Source organism: Leucoraja erinacea, chromosome 11 (assembly GCF_028641065.1).
Source record: "Leucoraja erinacea ecotype New England chromosome 11, Leri_hhj_1, whole genome shotgun sequence".
Taxonomy (NCBI): Eukaryota; Metazoa; Chordata; class Chondrichthyes; order Rajiformes; family Rajidae; genus Leucoraja; species Leucoraja erinaceus.
Genome location: NC_073387.1, coordinates 8,913,126 through 8,937,102, shown reverse-complemented (window position 1 = coordinate 8,937,102; position 23,977 = coordinate 8,913,126). Strand labels below are relative to the sequence as shown.

The 23,977-nt window shown below is 40.2% G+C and overlaps 1 protein-coding gene across 6 annotated transcripts in view; it reads right to left on the bottom strand.

Moving 5' to 3' along the window:
* The window catches only part of LOC129701444 (myelin-associated glycoprotein-like), a 48,711-nt gene continuing 24,734 nt past the window's right edge, over positions 1-23,977 (bottom strand). For 4 of the 6 annotated variants that reach the window (XM_055642625.1, XM_055642621.1, XM_055642622.1 and 1 more), the window contains 4 exons: positions 23,125-23,379; positions 15,673-15,783; positions 10,091-10,152; positions 1-3,799 (listed from right to left, as the gene is read on the bottom strand). In XM_055642625.1, coding sequence (XP_055498600.1) covers positions 3,668-3,799; positions 10,091-10,152; positions 15,673-15,783; positions 23,125-23,379 — 560 coding nt within the window. In that variant the 3' untranslated portion in view covers positions 1-3,667. Of the gene's footprint in view, positions 3,800-7,040; positions 7,114-10,090; positions 10,153-13,586; positions 13,747-15,672; positions 15,784-23,124; positions 23,380-23,977 lie in introns of those variants that run through there. The other 2 variants (XM_055642626.1, XM_055642627.1) reach the window with 2 other exon arrangements.

Below are 23,977 nucleotides of genomic sequence, written 5' to 3'. Positions count from 1 at the left end.
TCTTAATAATCCACAGAGTTAATTTATTTGTCAGGATGCGTTAGTCATTAAACTGTAATTATATAATTTACATACTTTTTACATAATCTTAATGAACAGTGTAATTGATAGACAAAGCACACAGCTGTACAGTCATAAGGCTACTTTCACTAAATATATAAAATAAGATATTGAAACATACCATACATCCCCAGGCCACTGATTACTGTTTGTCAGTGGATTGCACAAAGTGTGGTTACTTTAGCTTTGGCTGAGGTCAATGATAAATTGGCTGCCCACTCTCTACCAGCGACCAATGGGGAGAGAGATCAGATGGGTTAGACACTCATGACCAATTTGATATCAGCATTGCCCAAGTTAAGATAACTGTGCAGAGTAACGCTGTAATGTTTGCCTCTGCTATAGAGCCACAGCTGTCCTGCATTTCATTGCATTACACTCTCGCCAGGCACAGCTGGATGGGTGCACCACCTCCCTTTTGCAGACTTGTTAACAAATATAAGCATTGTATAATTATCCAAATTCAGAATATTAATACAATCTCTTTGTGAAATACAAATCTCGTTTCCACTGAAGTGGCGGCATGGTTCATTCCTGAGATTCAGTGCCTGGAGATTCTGAGTATTTCTAGTAACAGAAATAAGCTTTTGTATATAAAGAATAGTGAAACACAAAAATTATTAATTCTGATTTGCTAAAATTTTGATTAATTATTGACATTATTTCTAGATTTAACTTATGGTACTTTTAATGTTAGTTTCTAGTTAAACTCCTCCCTATACCTGCATTGACAGACCATATATTTTAATTGCAATTATTTCAATAGATGCCAAAATTTAGTTCTGTAGAAGTTTTACAATGGAATGTTAGGCTACATTGTAAGTTAAAGCGAATAAAACAAATCAGAGAGAGAGAGAGAGAGAGAGAGAGAGAGAGAGAGAGCAAGAGAGTGCCAGACAGACAGAAAATGAAATAAAGTAGGTTGGGAAAAAGCAAATAGATGTTTCCATAGAAATGGAAAAATGGTGAGATATATAAAGTAAGACTAACAGAGAACAAGAGTGCGAAAGACAGGTTGAAGGAAAAAGAGACAGAAAAACGTTCAAAAATGTGATTAGATCAATACATGTGGAGATACGTATAGAGGTAGAGAGAGAAAAAAATAGCTAGCAAGCAAGCAAGCAAGCAAGATAGATAGATAGATAGATAGATAGATAGATAGATAGATAGATAGATAGATAGATAGATAGATAGATAGATAGATAGATAGATAGATAGATAGATAGATAGATAGATAGATAGATAGATAGATATGGGTTCATACAGACTAACACATAAAGGTTGTCAGTTCTCCTGGATTTTCCTGGATTTCTCAGGAGTAAAGATTAATATTCCAGGATATTGCCGACAACACCCAAAAGAAAAATCAGAGGACAGTAGAATCAATATTGGGAATCAATGAAAGAAGATTGACCAACAATGCATTAATGAATGTGGCAATGCAGTTGGCATGAGAAGGTAGCGCTCTGCAAAGACTCTCCTGTCAGATTGACTTTAATTGAAGGGAAAAAGAGTGGGATTATTGTTCTATATGGTGAACTGTCTGGAATATGCTCAAGCAGACTTGGGAACCTGAAGAGGCAGTTGATTGAATGGGAGATGGACAGTGAGAAAGGAAACCAAACATAATAATTGTAAGGAGAAGGAGAGGAAGCTTTGGAGTTTGGGAGCAGGTAATGGTATGAAAACCTTATACGTGTTCTTCTGAGAATATTTGCATACGAGGGGAAATCCCAACACAATGAATCACTGGCTAACATACAAGTGTGTGGTGTTTACGAGAAACATTGACAGATTGTGGTTTAGAAGTGCATACAATTATCTACATGTGTTGTAAAAAGGAGAAGATATTGCAGCTAAAATAACCTTTTCTGAACCCTTCATGTCTGTGTAAAGAGGCAGAGTTGACACATAATTCATCTTCATCTAGCAATGTCACATACACTATACCAGCAGCCTCCTCCTGTAAAGCTTTACCTTCCAATTAATGTTCCTCTTTATATAAATGCTTTAGATAATTAGCTGGCACAAATTACATGAGCTTCTCAGTTTAATTTGATAATATTTTGCTTGTCAACGTCAGAAGAAATGAGCACTGCACATATAAGAGAGTTATTTTTCCTATCTTATGTTGCAGACAGGACTGATAATTTCTGATAGCCTTTCATTGCCCTTCCTACACCCACTCCAGTACATCCACAGATTACTTGGTGAATGTTGTTGAAGAATTGGCTCTTTTGGAACGCAATGCATTAAACATTCATGTTGTTAAATACAATGCAAAACGCCCTCTAAGCTGCACCAGCCTGTGAGCACCTTAACACACCCAAAGTTAAACAGGGGTTTTCAGCAAGACATGACGGTCATTTAGTAAACAGGACTTGGTGTAAATTAGGATATTTGTGGTATACTTTAACAGCATCTGGAATGGTTTCAGTCACCATGCATGCTCAGCCAATTTAAATCAGATCAGTCAGACCCAGGGTAATTAAAAATTTGAATACAGCTCACTGTTCAGATCGTACCATATTAGTCAGTAGACTGAGAAAATTCTGATCCCATGTGCAGAGGATAATTCATTTTCAATGTGTCAAGGTCAAGGTCAGTTTATTGTCACATGTACCAATTAAGGTACAGTGAAATTCGATTCAGGCGCTCAAGGTAAGAGAACACCATTTTACATCCACTGTTCCATCCAATACTGGAGCTTGCACATATTTCCAGTACTGTGACTTTTTAAATGCAAAAGCAGGGGGAGACTTAGTTAACATCCACGGTTGCAAATAATGGCAGCCTTTGTACTGAGTAGAATGCAAATGGTGGATGAATTATTCTATCAATCAGGTATGATGCTCACATTACTGAGTGCCAGGTTGATTTTATGCACACAATTTGTATGTAGCATTGCTTCATGCTTTGCATTTTCTTCTAGGGAAATTATCGTGCTATTATTGGGAGAATCTTGTTTTTTCTTTATGTAGACTATTTACTGAGTTCATTGATATTGTTTGCTGCATAATACACTGTCTATGCTGTATTATAGCTCAATTCATTGGTGGAGACAATTTTGGAACAATTCTGCACATCCAAGATAAAAAGAGTTTAGAAGTATTTACAGAGCCCTCGTGTACAGCCAGGCTTGTTCAACCATTTATGGGACATTACTCACAACTATGAGAGTAAAGACTGGGTTCAAGTTGGAAGCAGAAAAAAATTGGATGAGCGAACTGGGATGGGATAAACGAAGCAGGGTAAATAAATTAATGGCGTGCAAGTTCCGTGCAAGGAGCAAAGTAAGAAGTAGAAACGTATATGATTGAAAGAGTCAGAAGAGGAGAAGTAGAAAGGGCAAACATTTGTCAGGAGAAAGTGTGCCACAAAGTGTGGAAGTAAACTGCAGAAGGACACATAATCTGCAAGGTTTCTGATATATTATATAGATAACAGCCTGTGCCTATTTTGTTTTCATTGCACAAACAAAATACAGTCAGGGTTTACCCGTAAAAACCACCACGCACCACCTTGTTCGGCTCCAGTTTCAGGTGTTGTCAATTCTGTGCTGCCTGTGTGTTATTTAACTGATTGCAGGCATTCGTTCCAGGTTCTTTCACACGGCTCCCAAGAACTCCACTCTGTTGCTCTGACCTTTAGCTTGTTTGCCATTTGATTCGTGCTGCAGGTTGGCATAGGCAAATTCATTCTCTCGTCTCCCGCTGGTCTCAGACTGAGTTCCCAGAGTCTGCAGAGAGAGGGACAATAAGAGATGCTGCTAAAGTTCAACTCTCCCTCACAATGCCTCATATTCTTCTAGTTTAGTTTGGTTTAGAGATACAGGGCGGAAACAGGCCTTCCGGCCTACCGAGTCCACACACTAACACTATCCTACACACACTAGGGGCAATTTACAATTATACCAAGCCAATGAACCTACAAACCTGTATATCTTTGGAGTGTGGGAGGAAGCGGAACATTTGGAGAAAACCCACACGGTCACGGTGGAGAACGTACAAACTCCAAACAGATAGCATAATTCAGTTTCAAAAGATGTACAAAAACACTTGTTTAAAAGGATATTGGGATGAGGATAGGTGATTGTTAGTGGGATATTTGTTATACTGTTTGTATTGGGAAGGGTGATTATAGAGTGATGGGTTGTATATATGACTAAGATACTGTATAGTATATGAGGGTTTTTTCTTTTTTGTATGGCTTTGTAAATATTTGATTAGTGTTTAAATGTAAATAATTTGGTGTACATATAGTGGCTGGTGTACATATGGTGTACATATAGCCTCTAAATTTGTACAAGATAATTACAAGCACTTGAATAAGGGGTGGGAATTAATAAGCTTTGGCTTCTTCAGCTCCTTTTCGGACACATACGATTTCATTTATTTATAGATATTGTTTATGACACTTTATAAATATTTTTGTTTTCTTTATTGTATGCTGTTTCACACTTGCTTTTTATTCTTTTATTCTGTTCGAAATAAACAATAAAATAAAATTAAATAAAATAGCACCTGAAGATGGGATTGAACCAGGATCTCTGGCGCTGCAACTCTATCGCTGTGCTGCCCATATTTGTTCATCCCCATGAATTTCCGCCCCAACCATGCTCACGGATTCATCCTTACTTTTCCAATATATCCACAATCTCACTCCTCGCCTTCACTGTAAATTCCTCTGTACCCTGAGCGCTCAATCTTATTCTGACCTCTTGTCCATCCCCAAATTTCAGCATTGCTTCATCGGCAGTTCAGGCTTGAACTATCTAAACAGAAGTCAGAAATTCCTGCAGTAATTCTTTCTTCTTGTTACAACTCCTCTACTTTAAGAAACTTCTTCAAATCTACTGGGCATCAACGCTAATGCCCATGTGTCCATTTTATCAACTTAGTCATTGAGTCATGACATACAGCACAGAAACACGCCCTTCAACCCAACTTGTCGATGATGACCAAAATGCCCATTCAAACCCGTCCCATCTGACCCACATCCCTCTAAATCTTTCCGATCCCTTTACCTGTCGAAATGTCCCTTAAATGTTGCCTTTGTACATGTCTCAATCACCTTATCTCACCTATGTAACTGAAGTGACCTAAAGTTAAGTTTCACCTGAACGTTTTATTATTTCACAGTTGCTGTACAAAAGCAAGTTTTTGTGTTATTTTGGAATGAAGAACATTCAGTAAACCAAGGAAGCCAATCTCACAGAATTTCAGATAACTGCAGTCAGAACTGTGTGCCAACATAATTAATTACCTTGCCATTGGATTCTGCAATTCTCATTGAGTAATATTCAGGACAATGACCTTGCAATGACCTTGTAGTATTTGTTTTACATTGCTCATGTAATTAAATGGGATTAAACAGATGGTGATTTATGGTCATCATATGGTGGCCTGGAGGGTCTGTTTCAGTATCTGTATCTTTCTGTGACTTTATAATTTCTATTTTTATTCTCGTGCCAGTTTAGGAACTAAGTTGATAAATTACTCCTCTATGCCTGTGATCAGATGTTTTCTTCTCGACCCAAAACATCACCCATTCCTTCTTTCCAGAGATTCTGCCTGTCCCACTGAGTTAATCCAGCATTTTGTGTCTATCTTCAAAACAAAATCCTACAGTTGGCTCCAATATTGTTACACCTTGTTACGTCTGTAACCTATGCGCCTCGACACCTCACCCACACGTTTTGTAAACATAGCTTTCCATATCTGCCTCTTTTTGTGACAACTTTCCTCATCTTCTCAATTCCTCTACCTTATTGTCCACAATTTCAAAATCCATCTTAGTATATACATAGAACGTAGAACAGTGCAGCACAGGAACAGGCCTTTAGTCTACCATGTCTGTGCTGAACATAATAGTACCTAAGCTAATCCCTTTCCCTGCATGTTTTCCATATCCCTCCATGCCTTTCCCTATCTAAAACCTTTTAAATACGTCTACCACCCTCACAATGCATTACAGGCACATACCGCACACAATATAATATACTTGCCTCGCACATCGCCTTTAAACTTTCTTCCTCTGATCTTAAAGCTATGCTCTCTAGTTTTTGACATTTCCAAGTTTTGAAAATAGTTTTGACTATCTAACCCATCTGAGCCTCCCATAATTGGAGCAACTTCTGTTAGTTCTCCCCTCAGCCTCGAACACTCCAGAGATACCAATCCAAGTTTGACCAACCTATTGTTAATACCCTCTAATCCACGCAATTTCCTGGTAAGCCTCTTCTGCACCCTTTCCAAGATCTCCACTTCCTTTCCTGTAATGGGGTGATCAGAACTACACACTATTCCAAATATGCCCAACAAAATTCAATAAAAATGTAAATTGATTTCTTGTACTCAATGCTCTTACGATGAAGAAAATCATACCATACACCATCTTTTATTACTTTATCTACTTGCGTTGTTACTTTCAGTGGAGTTATGGACTTCGACCCCAAGATCTCTCTGCACATCAATGCTGTTAAAGGGCCTGCCCCACTTGGCCATCATTTGCGCATCACGCAGATGCCGCACAAAGATTTTGTACATACCAAAATCCTGGGGAGCCATGCGCGGCCACACATCACTGCCTATGTCACCACGCACCATGCGCGCATCATGTGCGTGTCACCACACCCGCGTCGTGTGTCGTGATGTGTAAATGATGTTGCGTAAATTACGCGCAAATGACGGCCAAGTGGGACAGACCCTTAAGGGTCCTGCCATTAACTGTACCCTTTTCCCTCCCAAAGTGTGACACCTCACACTTGCCCAGATAAAATGATAAATGTCATTCCCAGCTTATATCTTAACTGATCTATATCCCACTGCATCTTTTGACAGCCTTCTTCACCCTCTGCAATTGTACCAATTTTTGTATCATTTGGAAACAACAGAGCTCCCAGCATAGATCCCTATAGAACACTCTGGTCACAGACCTCCAGCCAGGATAACATAATTCCACCTCCGCCATCTACTTACTATGGGTAAGCCAGTTCTGAATCCGAGCTACCAATTCACCATGGATCCTTGCATCTTTGCCTTCTGGATCAGTCTGCCATGTCAATGGACAATGGTTCAATATTTTTATTGTCACATGTACCGAGGTACAGTGAAACTATGCATACAATTCAGTAAAAGTATTAGTAGACATAAGTACAGATTCAGTACCAGTTATTGGAATAGTACACTGAAACAGTATACAAGAGTCACCTAGTTTGGTGACATTATCAAGTCTGAGTTGTTATAGAAGTAGAGTTCTTAACATGGCCATAAAGGCCCATTGTCTTGGCGGTATTGTAGTGTCAGCTTGGCCACTTACTTGTACTGTTGGTGACTTTGGAAGAGGAAGCATGAGGACCCTCAAACCTGTCTTTATCAATGGGACAATGGTGGAGAGAGTCAAAAAATTTGAATTCCTGGGCATGCATATTTGTGAAGATCTTTCCTGGACCCAGCACACTGATGCAATTATAAAGGAATCCTGAGAAGATTGCGGTGAGTCGGTATGTCAGATAGGACTCTCTTGAACTACAGTAGAGAGCATATTGACTGGTTGTGTCACCGCCTGGTTCCGCAAATTGAATGCCCTAGAGCGAAGAAGACTGCAAACAGTGGTGAGCACTGTCCAGTCCATCACAGGTTCTGACCTCCCCACCATCGAAGGGATTTACAGGAGTTATTGTCTCAAAAAGGCAGCCAACATCATCAGAGATCCACACCACCCTGGCCACACACTCATTTCATCTCTGCCATCAGAAAGAAGATACAGGAGCCTGAAAACTGTAATGTCCAGGTTCAGGAATGGCTTTTCCCCACTATTCCCTTTCAGCCTATTAAACACTACAAACTCCAATTAAGCTCTGAACTACATAGACTTAGTGGCATTGGCTATATATATACACACCCATTCCTTATCCATAGCCCCCACAGCAGGCTATGGGGGCTATGGATGGGCTATAGAAACACTTCAAGAGTTCAGTCTTTCCTTTGAACATCACAGAGAACAACTCAAGCCATTCCCAAATGTAAGATTCCAGCACACCCCTACCTCCCTCAGCAGCTTTAAAAAAAATCCAATTGTACTTGCCCTGTGTGTTGCAATAGCAATTTGCCCTAGCCATCTGTGAGGTGCCCTGTGAGGTGAAAAGTTCAGAGTGTTCCTGTGTCGCAACATTGTATCAAAGTGTGTTGGAAGCTGGCAGGAATGATTTTAACAATTAAAAAAATGGCTTGTGAAAGTTGGCATTTTTAAAACTTTAATTGCAAATAACGTGAAATCACTGCTAGCCAAGCCATTGTGACATCATCAGTTGATGCTGGTCGTTTTAAATTCAAAGTCTTTTGATTATTTTTAACTTATAATCAGTAATGAGTCGAGAATAAGTCGAGAAATAAAGCATAAAATGTTCAGTGAAGGTGATCTCTGCCTCGATGGGAAAATTGTCAATCAGAATATGTAAAAATGTAATCATTACCATGTAGTGTTTTTTTGATGATGTAAAGACAAAGACACACCACACACACACAACCACACACACACACACACACGTACACACACACACATACACACACACACACATACATATATATACACTTTATATATGTGTGTGTGTGTGTGTGTGTGTGTGTATGTATGTATATATAGAAAAAGTATATATTAGAATGTGTGTGTATGTATATGTAGTGTGTATGTGTATATATGTGCATATATATGTGTGTGTGTATATATATATATATATACACACACACACACACATATATATATATATAAATATACACACACACACACACATATATCATATCAAATATTTATTAAAAGTCTGATCTTGAAGTGTGCATATGTGTGTGTGTATATGTGTGTGTATATGTGGTTGTCTTTACATCTTTGCAAAAACACTACTCAGTAAAAATCACATTTTTACATATTCTGATTGATATTTTTCTCCTCGAGGCAGAGAAACCCTTCACTGAACATTTTATGTTTTATTTCTCGACATATTCTCGACTCATTACTGGATAAAAGTTTAAAAAAATCAAAAGACTAAATTTAAAACAACCAGCTTCAACTGATGACATCACAATGGCTCGGCTAGCAGTGATCAGCTTCAATTAACATTTCATCCTATATTTCACGTTATTCATGATTAAAGCTTTAAAAATGCCACCTTCCACAAGATTTTTCCTGTTAAAATTATTCCTGCCAGCTTCCAACACACTTTGATACAAAGTTTCAAGACAAAAACACTGAACTTTTCACAATGGGATTTTTCAACAGGAGGGGAAGGGCCAATTGGTATTGCAGTTCGAACTGATGTGGCAGGCAGTGGAAGTGGAATTGGAATTGAAGTGGAAATGGCAGTGGAATTGAAGTCCACTGCTGAGGTAAGCAGAGCAGTGCTGGAATCTTACGTTCGGGAATGGGTTAAGTTGTGTTGGGGGAATGACTGATGGTGGAATATTGCATTGGGAGACCACACTGTTGGGGGAGCAGACATATTGTAATTCACATTTTTCATTAAAATCATTCCTGCCAGCTTCCAATACACTTTGATAAAATGGTGTGACACAGAAACACTCTGAACTTTTCACCTCACAGGAGGGGGAGGGCGGATTGCTATTGCAACACGCAGGGCAAGTGCAATTGGATTTTTTTTTTAAGCCCACTTCTGAGGGAGGCAGGCGATTGCTGGAATCTTACATTCGGGAATGGCTTGAGTTGGAGGACCAAACCTCCCCTGGGGGGAACTGGTAGGGAACTAGTAGGGAAAGGGGGAATTAGGGGAGGCTTGTGTTTAATGTTTGCAGAGTACTATGTTTACATATTCTGTTGTGCTGCTGCAAGTAAGAATTTCATTGTTCTATTTGGTACATATGACAATAAAACACTCATGACTCTTGAACCAGTTTAAAGCAAACAGCTACACCTTGTCTCCCCTCTCTGTGACACCCCAACAGGTGATTTAATTCTTCATGAAGCAATATCAATGCAGAAAGTAGAAGCTGGATTAAATAGTATCACTTTTACCAACCTTTTTTGGTGTCTGTACCTCAGTATAGATCACTGGTTGGGAATCACTCTCCAGCTCTTGCCCTGAAACAAAACAAAGCAAGAGATAAATAAAGACCAAACATTCTTCAAATCCTATGAGAACCCAAACTCAAAAAGGAATATACACTTTATTCTTCCATGGACTTCCTTGCCTGAGCCTTTTTAAATAGGTTGAAATGAAAATAGAAAGTGTCAGTGATGAACAGATGTCCAAACACAAAGTTAAAAATAAAGAGTAATGGGCCAGTCCCACTTAGGCAATTGTTTGGGCGACTACAGGCGATTGCCGCGAAATATTCAACATGTTGAAAAATTCTCGGCGACAGTGGCAGCAATTTTTGCTGTTGTAGGTTGACATAGGTGCTGTCGAAGGTTGTCGCCAGGTGTCGTTGGTGAATTCCATTAAAACTAGTCCCTGGCAGTCGTGTACAGAATCACCTAGGTGGGACAGGCCCTTAACTAAGTATAACAGAAAATTTATAAAATGTATCAAATCTATAGTGGAGTAACATGCCATAATGATGAAGTCAAAGGGATTTCATACTTCATAGATCTGTACAATGCTCTCAGGACAAGCGGCAGATTAAATGAGCTATTGACAGGGTAGAGATTCTTGTGCTAAGACAACTTTTTATTTTCCCACTCGTTTGTAAAGAAAATCAAGAGAAACTCCTACCTGCATGCATTTTTGAGGTCCTTGGTTTTACAATACAATACACTACAATAATAATTTATTAACCAAGTATGTTTTGCAACATACGAGGAATTTCATTTGCCAAGTTAGTCATAAAAATAAAAAGCAACAGAATGCACAAAAAACATTTTAACATAAACATCCGCCACAGTGACCTCCAAATTCCTCACTGTGACTTCCCCTCTTTGTCCTACCCCAGTCAGGGGTCTTGAGCCTTCCGTTGAAGGAATGATCTTACTCCTGTAGCCGGTGGCGTTCAGGCCCTCCGCGTCGGGGCAAACACTCCTGCATCGGAGGGGAATCTCAGCTCCCCCGCGCTGAGTGATCGGATCCCAGGTCAGGGCTTGTCGAACCTTCTGCGTCATTGGAGATCCCAACATCCACAGTCTCTCCCGAGATGTGAGCTCTCATTGGTAAAGTCCGCAGGTCGCATTTGGAGCGATGGGGCTCAAAGTCACCGCGCCCCGCGGTGGGGCTCTATGTCAGTCCTAAGTGAGGCCTCCATCTCCAAGATGTTAGGCTCCAGAGCGACCGGAGAAATTAGCCGGAAAGTAATCTGGCAGGGTAAGAAAATAAAAGTTTTCCCCGACCCCTCCCCCACCCCCCACATAAAACGTCAGAGAACATTAAAACAATCTTTCAAAACAGACTAAAAATAACAAAAAAAGACGAAAAAACAGACACTGTTGGTGAGGTTGCCAATCGTACAACGCCCCTGGTTGACCTCAAAACCACAGACAGGGATTGAGATAAATATTTAAAGTGTGGGTGTCCCCCAATAAATGGAAGCACATTCACTTTGTTGGCATCATTAAAGCTCTTTCATTTTATAAACTTTTCAGATTTCCATTTTCCACCAAATACATTGTCAGATATCTGAGCATAGACCCTATGGTATAATTTGTTGAACCTCTTGAAATGATGCATCTGTCTGGTTTTATTCTTTTAAACTGTCATTGGATGGTAGTTCTTATTTTTATGGACCACGAACACTGTAATGTTGATTTTATTTTGCTCTCCAAGCCAGTCACTTGATCTGGTCAATGTTTCATCATACTGTGGTCTTTGTGGCATTCTACTTTGGTGGACGTTGTTTTTTATTCAGGAGGTAAAAGTGAATTGATTTTCTCCGCATTCAATTCAAGTCATGTCAAGTTGGGTTTTATGCACCACACAGCGATGCACAGATACAATACAGATCTTGATTGTGGCAACATCGCAGACTCATGGACTTAGACCACAATATAATATATTACACATAAAAGAAAGAAACATTTGCAAAAAAAACATTAGTCCAAAATCATAATTAGAAATAAAACAAGTCCATGGTAGTGCAAGATGTGGACCACAGTGTTTGAGATAGGATTAGGGTTGTTCAGGCTGCTTCAAAAACCTTAGAGTTGTAAGAAGATGGCTGTTCATAATTAGAAATAAAACAAGTCCATGTTAGTGCAAGATGTGGACCACAATGTTTGAGATAGGATTAGGGTTGTTCAGGCTGCTTCAAAAACCTTAGAGTTGTAAGAAGATGGCTGTTCCTTCACCTGTCAGTTTGGGACATAGGGGTTTTGGACCTCCTGCCTGATGGTAGCAATGAGAAGAGGGTATAGCCTCGATGGTGGGTATCCTTGATGATAAACTCTTGAGGCAGCGCCTCATTTAGATGTGTTCAATGGATGGTAGAGGTTGTGCGCAGGATGGATCAGGTTGACTCAACCACTCCCTGCGCCTATTGCATTCCCATGCATTGGAATTATCATACTAGACCCTGATGCAACTATTCAGTTTACTTACGACAGTGTGGAAGTTTGTTAGAGTATTCAGAGATACACCAGATCTATTTAAACTTCTAAGAAATTAGAGGCTCTGGTGTACTTTCTTAGTGATCACATCAATGTGTTGGTGCCAGATCTGAAATGTTAATGCCCAAGAATCTAAATTTGAAGATGTTAACTCTCTCCACCACCAACCTATTGATCAATTTCAATCACAAAATGACAATTAAAGTCATGTTATACAATCTAATCACAAGGCAAATGTGCCAAGAATGAATATGTACCACAGTGATGTGCTGAACCTGAAGATCACCTGGGATCTCCAGCCGCTGGAGCTCATTGTAGATTGCAAGCACTTGGAAACAATCAGGGGTCCCTTGCTCCAGTAAATTATCTAGGAGCTTCAGGCACTGGAAATCAGATGGGGCATCTACCTTCTGGCGATTATTTAGAAATCCCACCATTTGAGATGATCTGAGATCCACATCATATCATGTTGAGGGTGGCACAATGGTGCAGCGGTAGAGTTGCTGCCTTGCAGCGCCGAAGACCAGAGTTTGATCCAGACTCCGGCTGCTTTCTGTATGGAGTTTGTACGTTCTCCCTGTGATCACGTGGGTTTTCTTCAAGTGCTCTGGTTTACTTCCACACTCCAAAGATGTACAGGTTTGTAGGTTAACTGGCCTCAGTACAATTGTAAGTTGTCCCTAGTGTGCAGGAAAGTGTTAGTGCATGTGGTGATCGCTGGTCGGTGCGGACTCGGTGGGCCAAAGGGCCTGTTTCTGTACTGTCTCTCTAGAGTCTAAAGTCTAAAAAGCGATTCCAAAAGGCTGAAGAGTTCACAATCAAAACAATGAACTCAGGCTGAAGCCAAAAGCCCAAATTTTAAAATAAATACATATGATATATAAACAATTGATATGCTAAAGAATAAAATTTTAAATTAAATAGAAGCATATGACGAGGGATTTTTTTTCATATTAGGTACAGTTTATTTCTTATAACGTTTCATGAGAAAAGCTGCAAATAAGTAGTCAGTTGATGTAACAATATGGCATGAACTTCCAATGTGTCCATTATTCAGGTTTTAGCTCAGACCTGCAACCTTTGGAGTATTGCCCAGGCCGAAGAAAATTCAGAAGTCAGGCATGTCAGTCATCATCAAATCTAAACACAAATTAAATGGATGTAGTTCACCATCATCAAAATACAAACTGCTAGAGGAACTCAGCAGGTCATCTGAGGAGGGACAGCATTTCTGATTTGGACCCTTCTTCAGACAGATAATATCTCAGGGTGGCACGGTGGCGTAGCGGCAGAGCTACTGCCTACAGTGCCAGAGACCCAGGTTTGATCCTGACTACGGGTGCTTGTCTATATAGAATTTGTACGTTCTCCCCGTGACTTGCGTGGGTTTTCTCCGAGATCCTCAGCTTCCTCCCAAACTCCAAAGACAGTTAATTGTAGGTTAATTGGCTTGGTAAAATTGTCCCTAGTGTTGTAGGGTAGTGTTAATGTGCGGGAATTTTTGGTCAGTGTGGACTCGGTGGGCAAAAGGGCCTGATTCCACACTGTATCTCGAAACTAAACTGAAACTAAAGATAAAGTAGAAGGGTGATGACTAATAGAAATATGTGAGATAAAGGTGTTGGGATAGAACTGACAAGAGGTAGGTGGATTCAGGTGAGGAGGGGCTAGTGGCAGATGACAGAAGGAGGGAGATATAATGACCAATGGTGGAGGAGATAAGTGAAGATAAATGAGTAGAAAATGCTGGAATCTGATTAGAAAGGAAGGTGGGAAATAAAACGATGAACCAGAGGTTAGGCATGGCAGTGGTGGTGGAAGTGGTGGAACATGGGGCCAGGTACCGTTGAGGGTGGGTGATGAGCAGAAGGAGGAAATGCAGGAGGGAAAATGAATTGGGTGAGGGGAATGACGGTGAGTGGAAAAAAAGGCGTGCATTAGTGGATCTGGGAAGATGAGGAGATAGAATAATGGGGTGTGGGGTGCGGGGGAAGTTACTGCTTATCTGAAATAGGAAAATTCAATGTTAATGGTGTAAGGTTATGGTCCACCCAAGTGGAAGTGAGGTGCCGTTTTTTCAGCTTGGGTGTGACCTCACTTGACAATGGAGGAAGCCAGGGGGAGAAAGGTCAGAGACCACATCAAGAGCACCAAATACAATCGGTGTAGCTGGTGGAGGTACAATGGAAACCTTCGTCTCACCTGGCAGGGGAGTTGGGTTTTTAAATGGAGGCAAAGGAGAAGGTCTTGCATCGCCTGCATACCTTTCTTTCCACTTCCTTTGCCCTTGTCAAACACTTCCTTCCCCCTCTTTCAAGTCCCTCAGGTCTCCTATTGCCCATCCTGCACCTTAATTGTTACACGTGACAATAAACTGACCTCATTCCCATCTACCCACCATCCTTACCTTGGTTCAACATCCCACCCTTTCTTATCCAAATCCACCCTCTACAGCCCTCTGTCCTTCACTTATCACCTCCAGACTTTGTCACTACCCCAACCCTTCTCTCCCCACCTGAGTCATCTGTCAATTGCCCCCTCCTTATTTGGTTCCACCTATCACTTGCCAATTCTTCCCACACCCCGTCCCCTCTCCTCTCCCTACCAGCTTTCTGCCATCTACTCCAGTCTTGAAGATGTGTTCCAACCCAAAATATCACCTGTCCATTTCCGCTCAGATGCTGTGTGACCTGTTCAGATTCTCCAGCAGTTTTTTTTTTGCTCAGCATTACAGCCTCAAGTAGCTCATAATAATAACGAGCAAATGTTCACATATCAATCTCACACCATTTACCTGCTTTGCCCATGCACTATTTAATTAACACCAAAAATTACTATCCAGGAGCCAAACAACTGGTCTTTGCATGCTCAAGATTCTGAGCATGGCACCATTGCTATTAGTGCCATGAAGTGTGCTTCATCCATGCTTGGTATGGCCATACAAGAGAAGTCCTTGGATCAAGCATGTTTGCAGCTTGCTATGTTGAAATGAAAAGATCTTATCACTTGTTAAAGGGTTCCCTCTGCAAGAGGATGCAAGAGGTTCAAGGATGATAACAAGCTTACCTTCAATCACTTCTTTCTTCCGCTTCCAAGCGACAATTATAAATATAATGATGACAACTGCTCCACTGGCAATTACCCCAACGATCAGGAGCAACACTTTTGTATATGAACCTACCGAAAAAAATGGCAGAGGTAAAATTAGGTAAAGCCTGTTCATGCTCAGTATCAAACGTATGACAGTAATGAGCAAGGGTATGAAAATGGATCTAACTAACCCATAAATATTGTCATGGCCTCAAAACAAGGCTCTTGCTCAAGTTGGCCCATTCCTCTCCATTGCTGCTCCCCTGACCCCCTGTTTTAGCTTTGTTCCCCGGTAATACTGTCTCTTTTGTAAAGCAGTTTTTTTTTTCATTATAATAAAGTTGCTGAGAGATACAGCATGGAAACAGGTCCTTCGGCCTACTAATATCCCGCTGGCCACCAGGCCATTCCTTTTCTTACCCATTTTATTCTTCCTACATTCCTGGCAACTTGCTGCAGATTCTACCGCCCACCCGCACACTAAAGACAATTTACAATTGCCAGTCAACCGACCAACTCAGACATGAGAGCAGAGCAGCCAATGGAAACCCATGCACTTAGAGGATGAAGGTGCCCACTCCACACAGGCATCACCCCACATAGGGAATGAACCTCTGTTTCTGGAGCTGAGGCAACAGCACAATCTGCTGCAACACCATACCATCAAATGGTGTCATTGGCAAAAAGTAAGATTAATGTGCCCATAGATGCAATATAAGGTGCACCACCTCATCCTTACAAGCAATATTTAATTGATGAAATATTGTGGCCATGTGCAGCAAGCTATTAGATGGGACAAATCAGTTCTGGGCAACTCCAGGTGATTTCTCTTTTATTAGTAAGTGTTTGATGAAGCAACACATACTAAACAGTAGCAATGAAATATGTCTGCAGAGCAAGAGATTCTACAAAATTACACATGATGGTTACAAATCAGGAGAACCATTTTGGACATTTGAGGATTGAGGAGTCAGGGAGATTCTTTATGTGGTAAATGCAGGAACCTGAGTTCAAAGGGAGCAACGGTCAGAGAATTTAATCTCTAGCCTTTTTCCAACTACATTCACATCTTTTCGCATGACCCATCACTTGCTAACTTTTGTCCTGCCCTCTTCTCTTCCAGCTTTCTTACCTCTCCTCCTCATCACATTCAGTCTGAAGAAGGGTCTCGTCCTGAAACATCGCCTATCCATGTTCTCCAGAGATCATGACTGGGATCCGCATTTACTCCAGCTGTTTGCGTCTTTTTTTGTAAGCCAGCATCTGTAGAGAACTGGCTACACAACTTTCAGCCTTAAATATGGCTGCTAAGAATTGACCCAATGAGAGGCTTGTTCTGAGAAGCCTTTCAGCTTGGCTTGGAGCTGGTTTGTGAGCTTTCACCCACATAAATCACCTCTTGCAACTTAACCCAATATCTCTATCTTCTTCACTGTATTACAGAGATTGATAATTTCCTCAAATACATCAATAAAGACGCTCAATTATATGGAGAAACAAAAATTGTTCTTCTAAGAGAATCAGGAGTCAAGAAATGTGTGAACTATTAATAGTATTAAACAGCAAAGAAACTGGCCCTGGCCCAACTCATCCAAACTGACCAAGATACCCAATCTTTTCCCATGTTTGGCCCATATCCCTCTAAAACATTCCAATCCATATGTTGTTTAAATATTGCTTTTGTACCTGCCTCAACTTCTTCCTCTTGTACTTCATTTGGCTTATTTTGTGTGTCTTTAAATTTTAGACTGCCCGTTATTATGTGGGTGGGATTTATGACGTATTCTAAGGTGTGTTTGGAGCTAGGTTTCTTGCGCAGAAGCTTAGTTTTTAGTTTAGTTTTGAACTTAGATGGGGAAGGTTAACTCTTTGACCATGTGACGTTTAACCGAGACACGAGGAGTTTTCTAATGTTTAAGCGATATGCTAGAGTTTAATAACTGAGTTATTAATCTTTTGATTAATAAAGAAACTATTCATCAAAAGACAGTGTATGAAGATTTAAATGTGAAGAAGCTCTGACGGCCTTATGGAGAGCTCACATGCATATTACGACATTCTCCTTAATCATGTAGTTCAACTAACTGGCTAGAGGGAGTAATCTCTTGAATGATATAAAAATCTGCTGCTACATAAGGTACAAGAATACCTCTGATGGGAGGGGGGTGGAAGCCAGTCCCAGAGAGTGGGACAGAAGAAAGACTAGGACCTCGAAAGAGGTATTAGTCAAAAGGATGGTTCCAGCCGAGGAACTGAAGATAATAGATCTCGGCCAGAGATGGCCTAGAGGTTTATCAACAGCGACAGGACTTATCTGAAGATCTGAATACATTTTAACGAACGTGAATGGAAATCGACTATTATTTCTTTTAATTTTGAAGTTGCAAAGCTTTAATTTAACCCGCTTCTGTAAAAGAAGAGCCAGAAAAAATAAATGTGAGCCACTTGCTTGGAAGATAGCCAAATAAGTGTTTGTTCCAATCTGTCTGAAAAAACAGAAGAGACTGACCTTGGATTATTTTGAAGTCTAGAATACACACATTCCTTCTGAACTAATGTCATTGTTAAGCCTGTGGATGTTTGAGAGATGTTGCCTACAATCTCAGTTTGTTATTATTCTGATGAAGATGTTGACAAAACAAAATTAAAGCAACTGGAAGAAGACTTTGTTTGTTCGATTTAAAGACTTGGCAATCTGCCAAGACCTCTTTTTAAATGATGGAGCAAGAAGATGAAGAAAGTGCCACGCCAGAAGAACCATAAGGTGGTGAAGTCAAGCTCAGTCAAGGACAAGCTGCCTACCTGAAAGAATCCAAGAAGAAGAGAAACAAGTTACGGCAGCAGGTTACCAAATCAATTGAAAAACAGAAGAAACTAATGGAATCCGTTAAGAACATGATCAAAGTAGAATCTAATCTGGGCCAACTATGGAACTTGTGCCAAGAGGTTGGAAAGAAACAAAATGTTCTGCTGTGTTCACAGCCACCTCGGGAAGAACGCGTAAGACACATCCAGTGGTTGAAAGACAGGGTGGAGGTATTCAATGGTTTCATGGATAAGGCAGAGGAGTGGTTATCTGAAATTATACCACCACTTACGTGCTTAAGAGCTGGAGGTGCGATGCAACAAGGTGTTGGAATGGAAGGTGAAATTACATCACAAGATAATATCTCGAACGTATCTACACGATGATCAGGACAAATCTGGTTCTAGAGCCAGTTCAGTATCAAGGGTTTCTGCCCGATTGAGAGTTGAAGCTGATCTAGCCTCGCTCTCAATTGAAGCGGATGCCTTGAAGAAGAACCATGAGATTGAGCGACAGAATGAAGAGATGACATGACAAGAAGAACAACTGGAACTAGAGACAAAGATGGCGGTGGTCAAATCTAAGAAGAAGATATTGGAAAGTGAGGGTTCAAGATGCAGTTCCAGAGCATCGAAGATGATGAACCCTGGACAATGAGGAAAAACTGCTCCAAGTGAGTCAGCAGTTGGATCAATTCCACAATTGAGGTCCACTGAAAGCCCATTGGAACAGAGTAAGATGGGTAAAACTTAATCTCAGCTAATGAGTGCTAGATCGAAACAAACTACTTATGGAGCGCCTGTGGATGCTCGCGACAAACCAATAGCGGACAATGTTTTTCAGAGGCCTGGCATTGGTGAAAAGTCAAGCTTAATTCATAGCTCGACAAAATACCTCTCTCACTCTATCACCAGCAGAAATTCCTACATATGATGGAGATCCTTTGTGGTATGAAGCTTTCGTAAGGGCATTAGAAGAAGTATTAGAAACAAGAATTATGGATGAAAAGGAGCGCTTATGATTTCTGGTGAAGTACACAAGCGGAGATGTTCAGGTACTTGCTTGTGAAAAGTTGTCAAAATGAGCCTGACAACAAAGGGTATAAAGTGGCAAGAAGGTTACTTAAAGAACGTTGTGGTAATGAACAGAGGATTGCTAATGCATACATGGAGAAGGTCCATGCATTGGAAAGAAATCAAGCCAGAAGATGGGGAGGCATTGAGTATTTATACAATATTTCTGAGAGGTTGTTGCAGCTCGATAAGAAATCTCGGCCACATGGAGCAAATGAATCTTGCAAGTAATACTAGAATCATCATTAGCAAGTTGCCCAGAAAACTGAGAGAAAGATGGAGATATGAAGCAGGCGGAATATTGGATAAGAGAAACCAAGGAGCCAGGCTACCAGACCTGGTGGATTTCTTAGAAAGGGAAGTACAGTACATGTTAGAACCACACCACGGGACTATTGAAGACTATAAACCAATTGCAACTAACAAAGGTTCTACCTTTACCAAAACTAAAGAAAGATCAGAACCTATGAGAAGCAGTTTTGCTACCACAACCATAGCTGTGGAAATGACAGACGGAATGAAAGGAAATGTATTTACTAGCAAGCAAATAATATTTTGTTTGCTATGTGATGAAGTTGGTCACACCATAAGATGGTGTTGAAGATTCAAGATGAAAGAATATGAAAAAAAGATGGATTTCTTGAAAGGAGGGAATCTGTTTTGGATGTTTGAAAAAAGGACATATGGTGAGAGACTGTAAGGGTCCTATAATTTGTTATAAGTGCAGGCAATATCATCCTGAAGCACTTCACATTGCAAAGAAGCCACCAGAGCATTGGGAAGAGGAAGAACCAGAGCAAGTAGAAGAAGAGCTGTCAGAGCAAATAGAAGAGGATGAACCGGAGCAAACAGAACAGAAGAAGAAGCCAGCTACTAGTGATGCCATCACCTCACCTCAAGTCATATTGGGGCTGGGGTTGAAGCCTGTATCTTTTCTAACTTACTAGTGCAGGTGAGGAATAGCAAAACGAATACAGTGTTGCAAACATATACTTTTTCGGATCACGGAAGTTCGACTACCTTTTGTACAGAAAACCTGATGAGAAGACTGAACATCACAGGAGAAGAGACTAAGATTCGATTGCGTACCATGAAAAAAGATAAAGAGAGCAGGAGTCATTACATTACAAGTGTGGAGATATCCAGTCTGGATGAAGATAATTTTATAACAATATCAGAAGTGTTTACACATGGAACCATGCCTGTTGGTCTTCAAAATATACCAAGACATGAATTCATGGCAGGAAACATGGCCTTAACTTCAGGATGTCAAGATATCTGAAATAAATTATAGTGTTGACCTATTGATGAAAACAAATGCTTTGAAGGCATTTTTACCTATACAGATTGTGAGGAGCCAAGGTGATGGACCGTATGCTGTGAAAATCTGACTTGGATGGGTTATCTATGGCTCCTTGAGAAGGAATAACAAAAACTGGATCCGGAAGAACTATCCTACCATTGCTGTTAATCAAATATCTACTGATAAATTAGAAAAGCCGGTGATGAAGCAATAAGATCAATAATCAAGTTATGCTTGCGTCTAGAAAGCAAAAGTGAAGAGGGAAGAGTTGTTGAAGAATTCTGATTGCTGATATATAGTGCATGCTATTTTCCTCGTTAGTATAGTGGTTAGTATCCCTGCCGGTCATGCAGGAGACCGGGGTTCAATTCCCCGACCTTTTGCTTTTGATATATGACCTTCATGGCTACTTTTTTGATGTTTATTAATAATTGGCTCGTTATATACTCAGAACCATTAGGGGCCAGTATGTAGTGGCCATTTGGCTTATTTTGTGTTTCATTAATTATGGCATGTGTTTTAGACTGCCCGTTATTATGTGGGTGGGATTTATGACGTATTCTAGGGTGTGCTTGGAGCTAGGTTTCTTGCGCAGAATCTTAGTTTTTAGTTTAGTTTTTAATTTAGATGGGGAAGGTTAACCTTTCGACCATGTGATGTTTAACTGAGACACGAGGAGTTTTCTAATGTTTAAGCGATATGCTGGAGTTTGAGGAAGATTAAAGTGTACGAGTCGAAGTATAAGGTCGGATGATTACCTTATTATTTTTCTTTAACAATAAAGAAACTATTAATCAAAAGACTGTGTTATGAAGATTTATCTGTGACAAAGCTCTGAAGGTCTCACGGAGAGCTCACATGCGTATTACAACATTTTCCTTAACTATGTAGTTCAACAGTGGCTAGAGGGAGTAATCTCTTGAATGATATAAAAATCTGCCGCTACACTTCATTCCATATATCTATTCATAAGAAAGTTGTCACTCAAGTTCTTATTAAATCTTTCCTCTCTCACCTCCTTAAAATCACCCTCGCTCTCCTATGCTCCAAGGAATTAAGTCCTAGCCTGCCCGACCTCTCCCTATTATTTGACCCTTGAATCCTGGTCACATCCTCAAAGATTTTCTCTGGACTCTTTCCAACTGAATGGTATCTTTCCCATAGCAAGGTGATCTAAACTGAACATCAAGTGCGGCCTCACCAACATCTTGTACAATTGTAACAAAATATCGTAACTTCTATACTCCATTGCCAGAATAACGTCAATGTTTAAAAGCCTTCTTCACCACCTTTTCCAGCTGTATCCCCATTAATATTAATGTTTTAATGAGAACATAAGAAGAAGATGCTACAAATAGCATGGGGGAAGTCAGTAATACAGATTTAAGATGATTGGCCAAAGAAATTAAGCCCACCAGAAGAAATCTGCTTATGGAGCAAGTTGTTATGATCTACATCGTCTGAATATGTGGTAGAAGCAGATTCAGAATATCTTTCAAACAAAAAAATTGTCAAGGGAAAAGATTTATAGGGCTATGGCATAAGGCCAAGTGGTGGGACCAATTGGTTGGCTGTACTAAATTGCAGACACAATTACAATGGACATATTTTTGCACCGTATTCCCAATGGTTCTGTGATACCATCACCATCTTGTTCCACCGCAACACATGTATCAAATCCGTCATTCCCACTGCCCCCATTGTAAAAAACACCTGCAAAATTATTTATCTAATCTTGAATAGTTAATCCAAAATGAATAATCTAATTGGATTTTTTTTTTAATCATCAATGGTTTAAATTTTAAAGTTTGTTTCTAATTCATCCCTTTTCCAATGAAAAGTACCAAAAGGCAACACAACCTCATTACTGCATCCTCATAATTTGAGCAACATCTAACTTTGCTGCTCAAAAGTTAAGTGTTCAATACTTATTTTCTGTAAGGAAGCCATAATGAAACATGGCATCCAGTTGTGGTCTAATCATGGCTCAATATTAAACTAATGCTCCTTACGATTCAGACTGGCACACCATTCTATAACTATTATTATCAAAGCTAACTTTTGGCCTACAGCGTTAATGTGACAGAACTAAGCAGCCCCTGCTGAACGAGACAAGATGTGATTGTACAGTTAGTCTTTATTCATGTTATGTGAAACTATTGTTGCTGAACAATGTAAGGATTAATTAAAACATGCATTGAAAGTACTTACTCTTTGTTAAGTTAGAGAACTCCTTTTATACTTACCAGGTGGGCACCTCTCTGTCACCGACACTCCATGTTTATTCTGAGCTAGGCACGAAACACAAAAGCTTGCTGTTGTTTCCAATTTCAGTGTACTAACTGTATGAGTGCCATTGAATTCTGACTTTATACTGACCCTGGGATCAGTGAGATTTATACTGTCGTCACTGATCTTCCATGTGATGACTGCAGGAGGACTGGCCTCAGCAATGCACTTGTATAGAAGTTCCTGGCTGATTGTAACTTTATCCGGTTTGTCTGCAACACAAAATTAAACTTGTTGCTTAGAAAGATTGAAATGTCACCTTAATGGACTAATGCACTGCTCTAAGTTCACTCCTAACTCTACAGGTATGAATCTTAGCTTTAGCTTTTCAGTTCAGTTTTAGAGATACAGCAAGGAAACAGGCCCTTCAGCCCTCTGAGCCCACAGTGACCATCGATCACACATTCACACTAGTTCTATTTTATCTCACTTTCTCATCCACACCCGACAAATTAGGGGAAACGTTCTCTACAGAGCCCAAGTAATTCACAAACCTGCATTCCTTTGGAATGTGGAAGGAAACCTGAGCACCCAGAGGAAACCCGTGTGGTCACAGGGAGAATGTGCAAACTGCACACAGACAGCACCTGAGATCAGTATTGAACCTGTGTCTCTGGAGCTGTAAGGCAGCAGGTCTACCAGTTGTACCACTGTGGCTCCATAATCTCATTACAATAGCCAATGCTTAATTAATATTAATTCATTCAATTAACTAATCTCATTCAGGAATTTCTGAAGCCGTCTTAAGTAAGGAATCATTTCTGACCATGCTTATTTACTTTTGCATATTCATACGTGCCTGTTAATCTG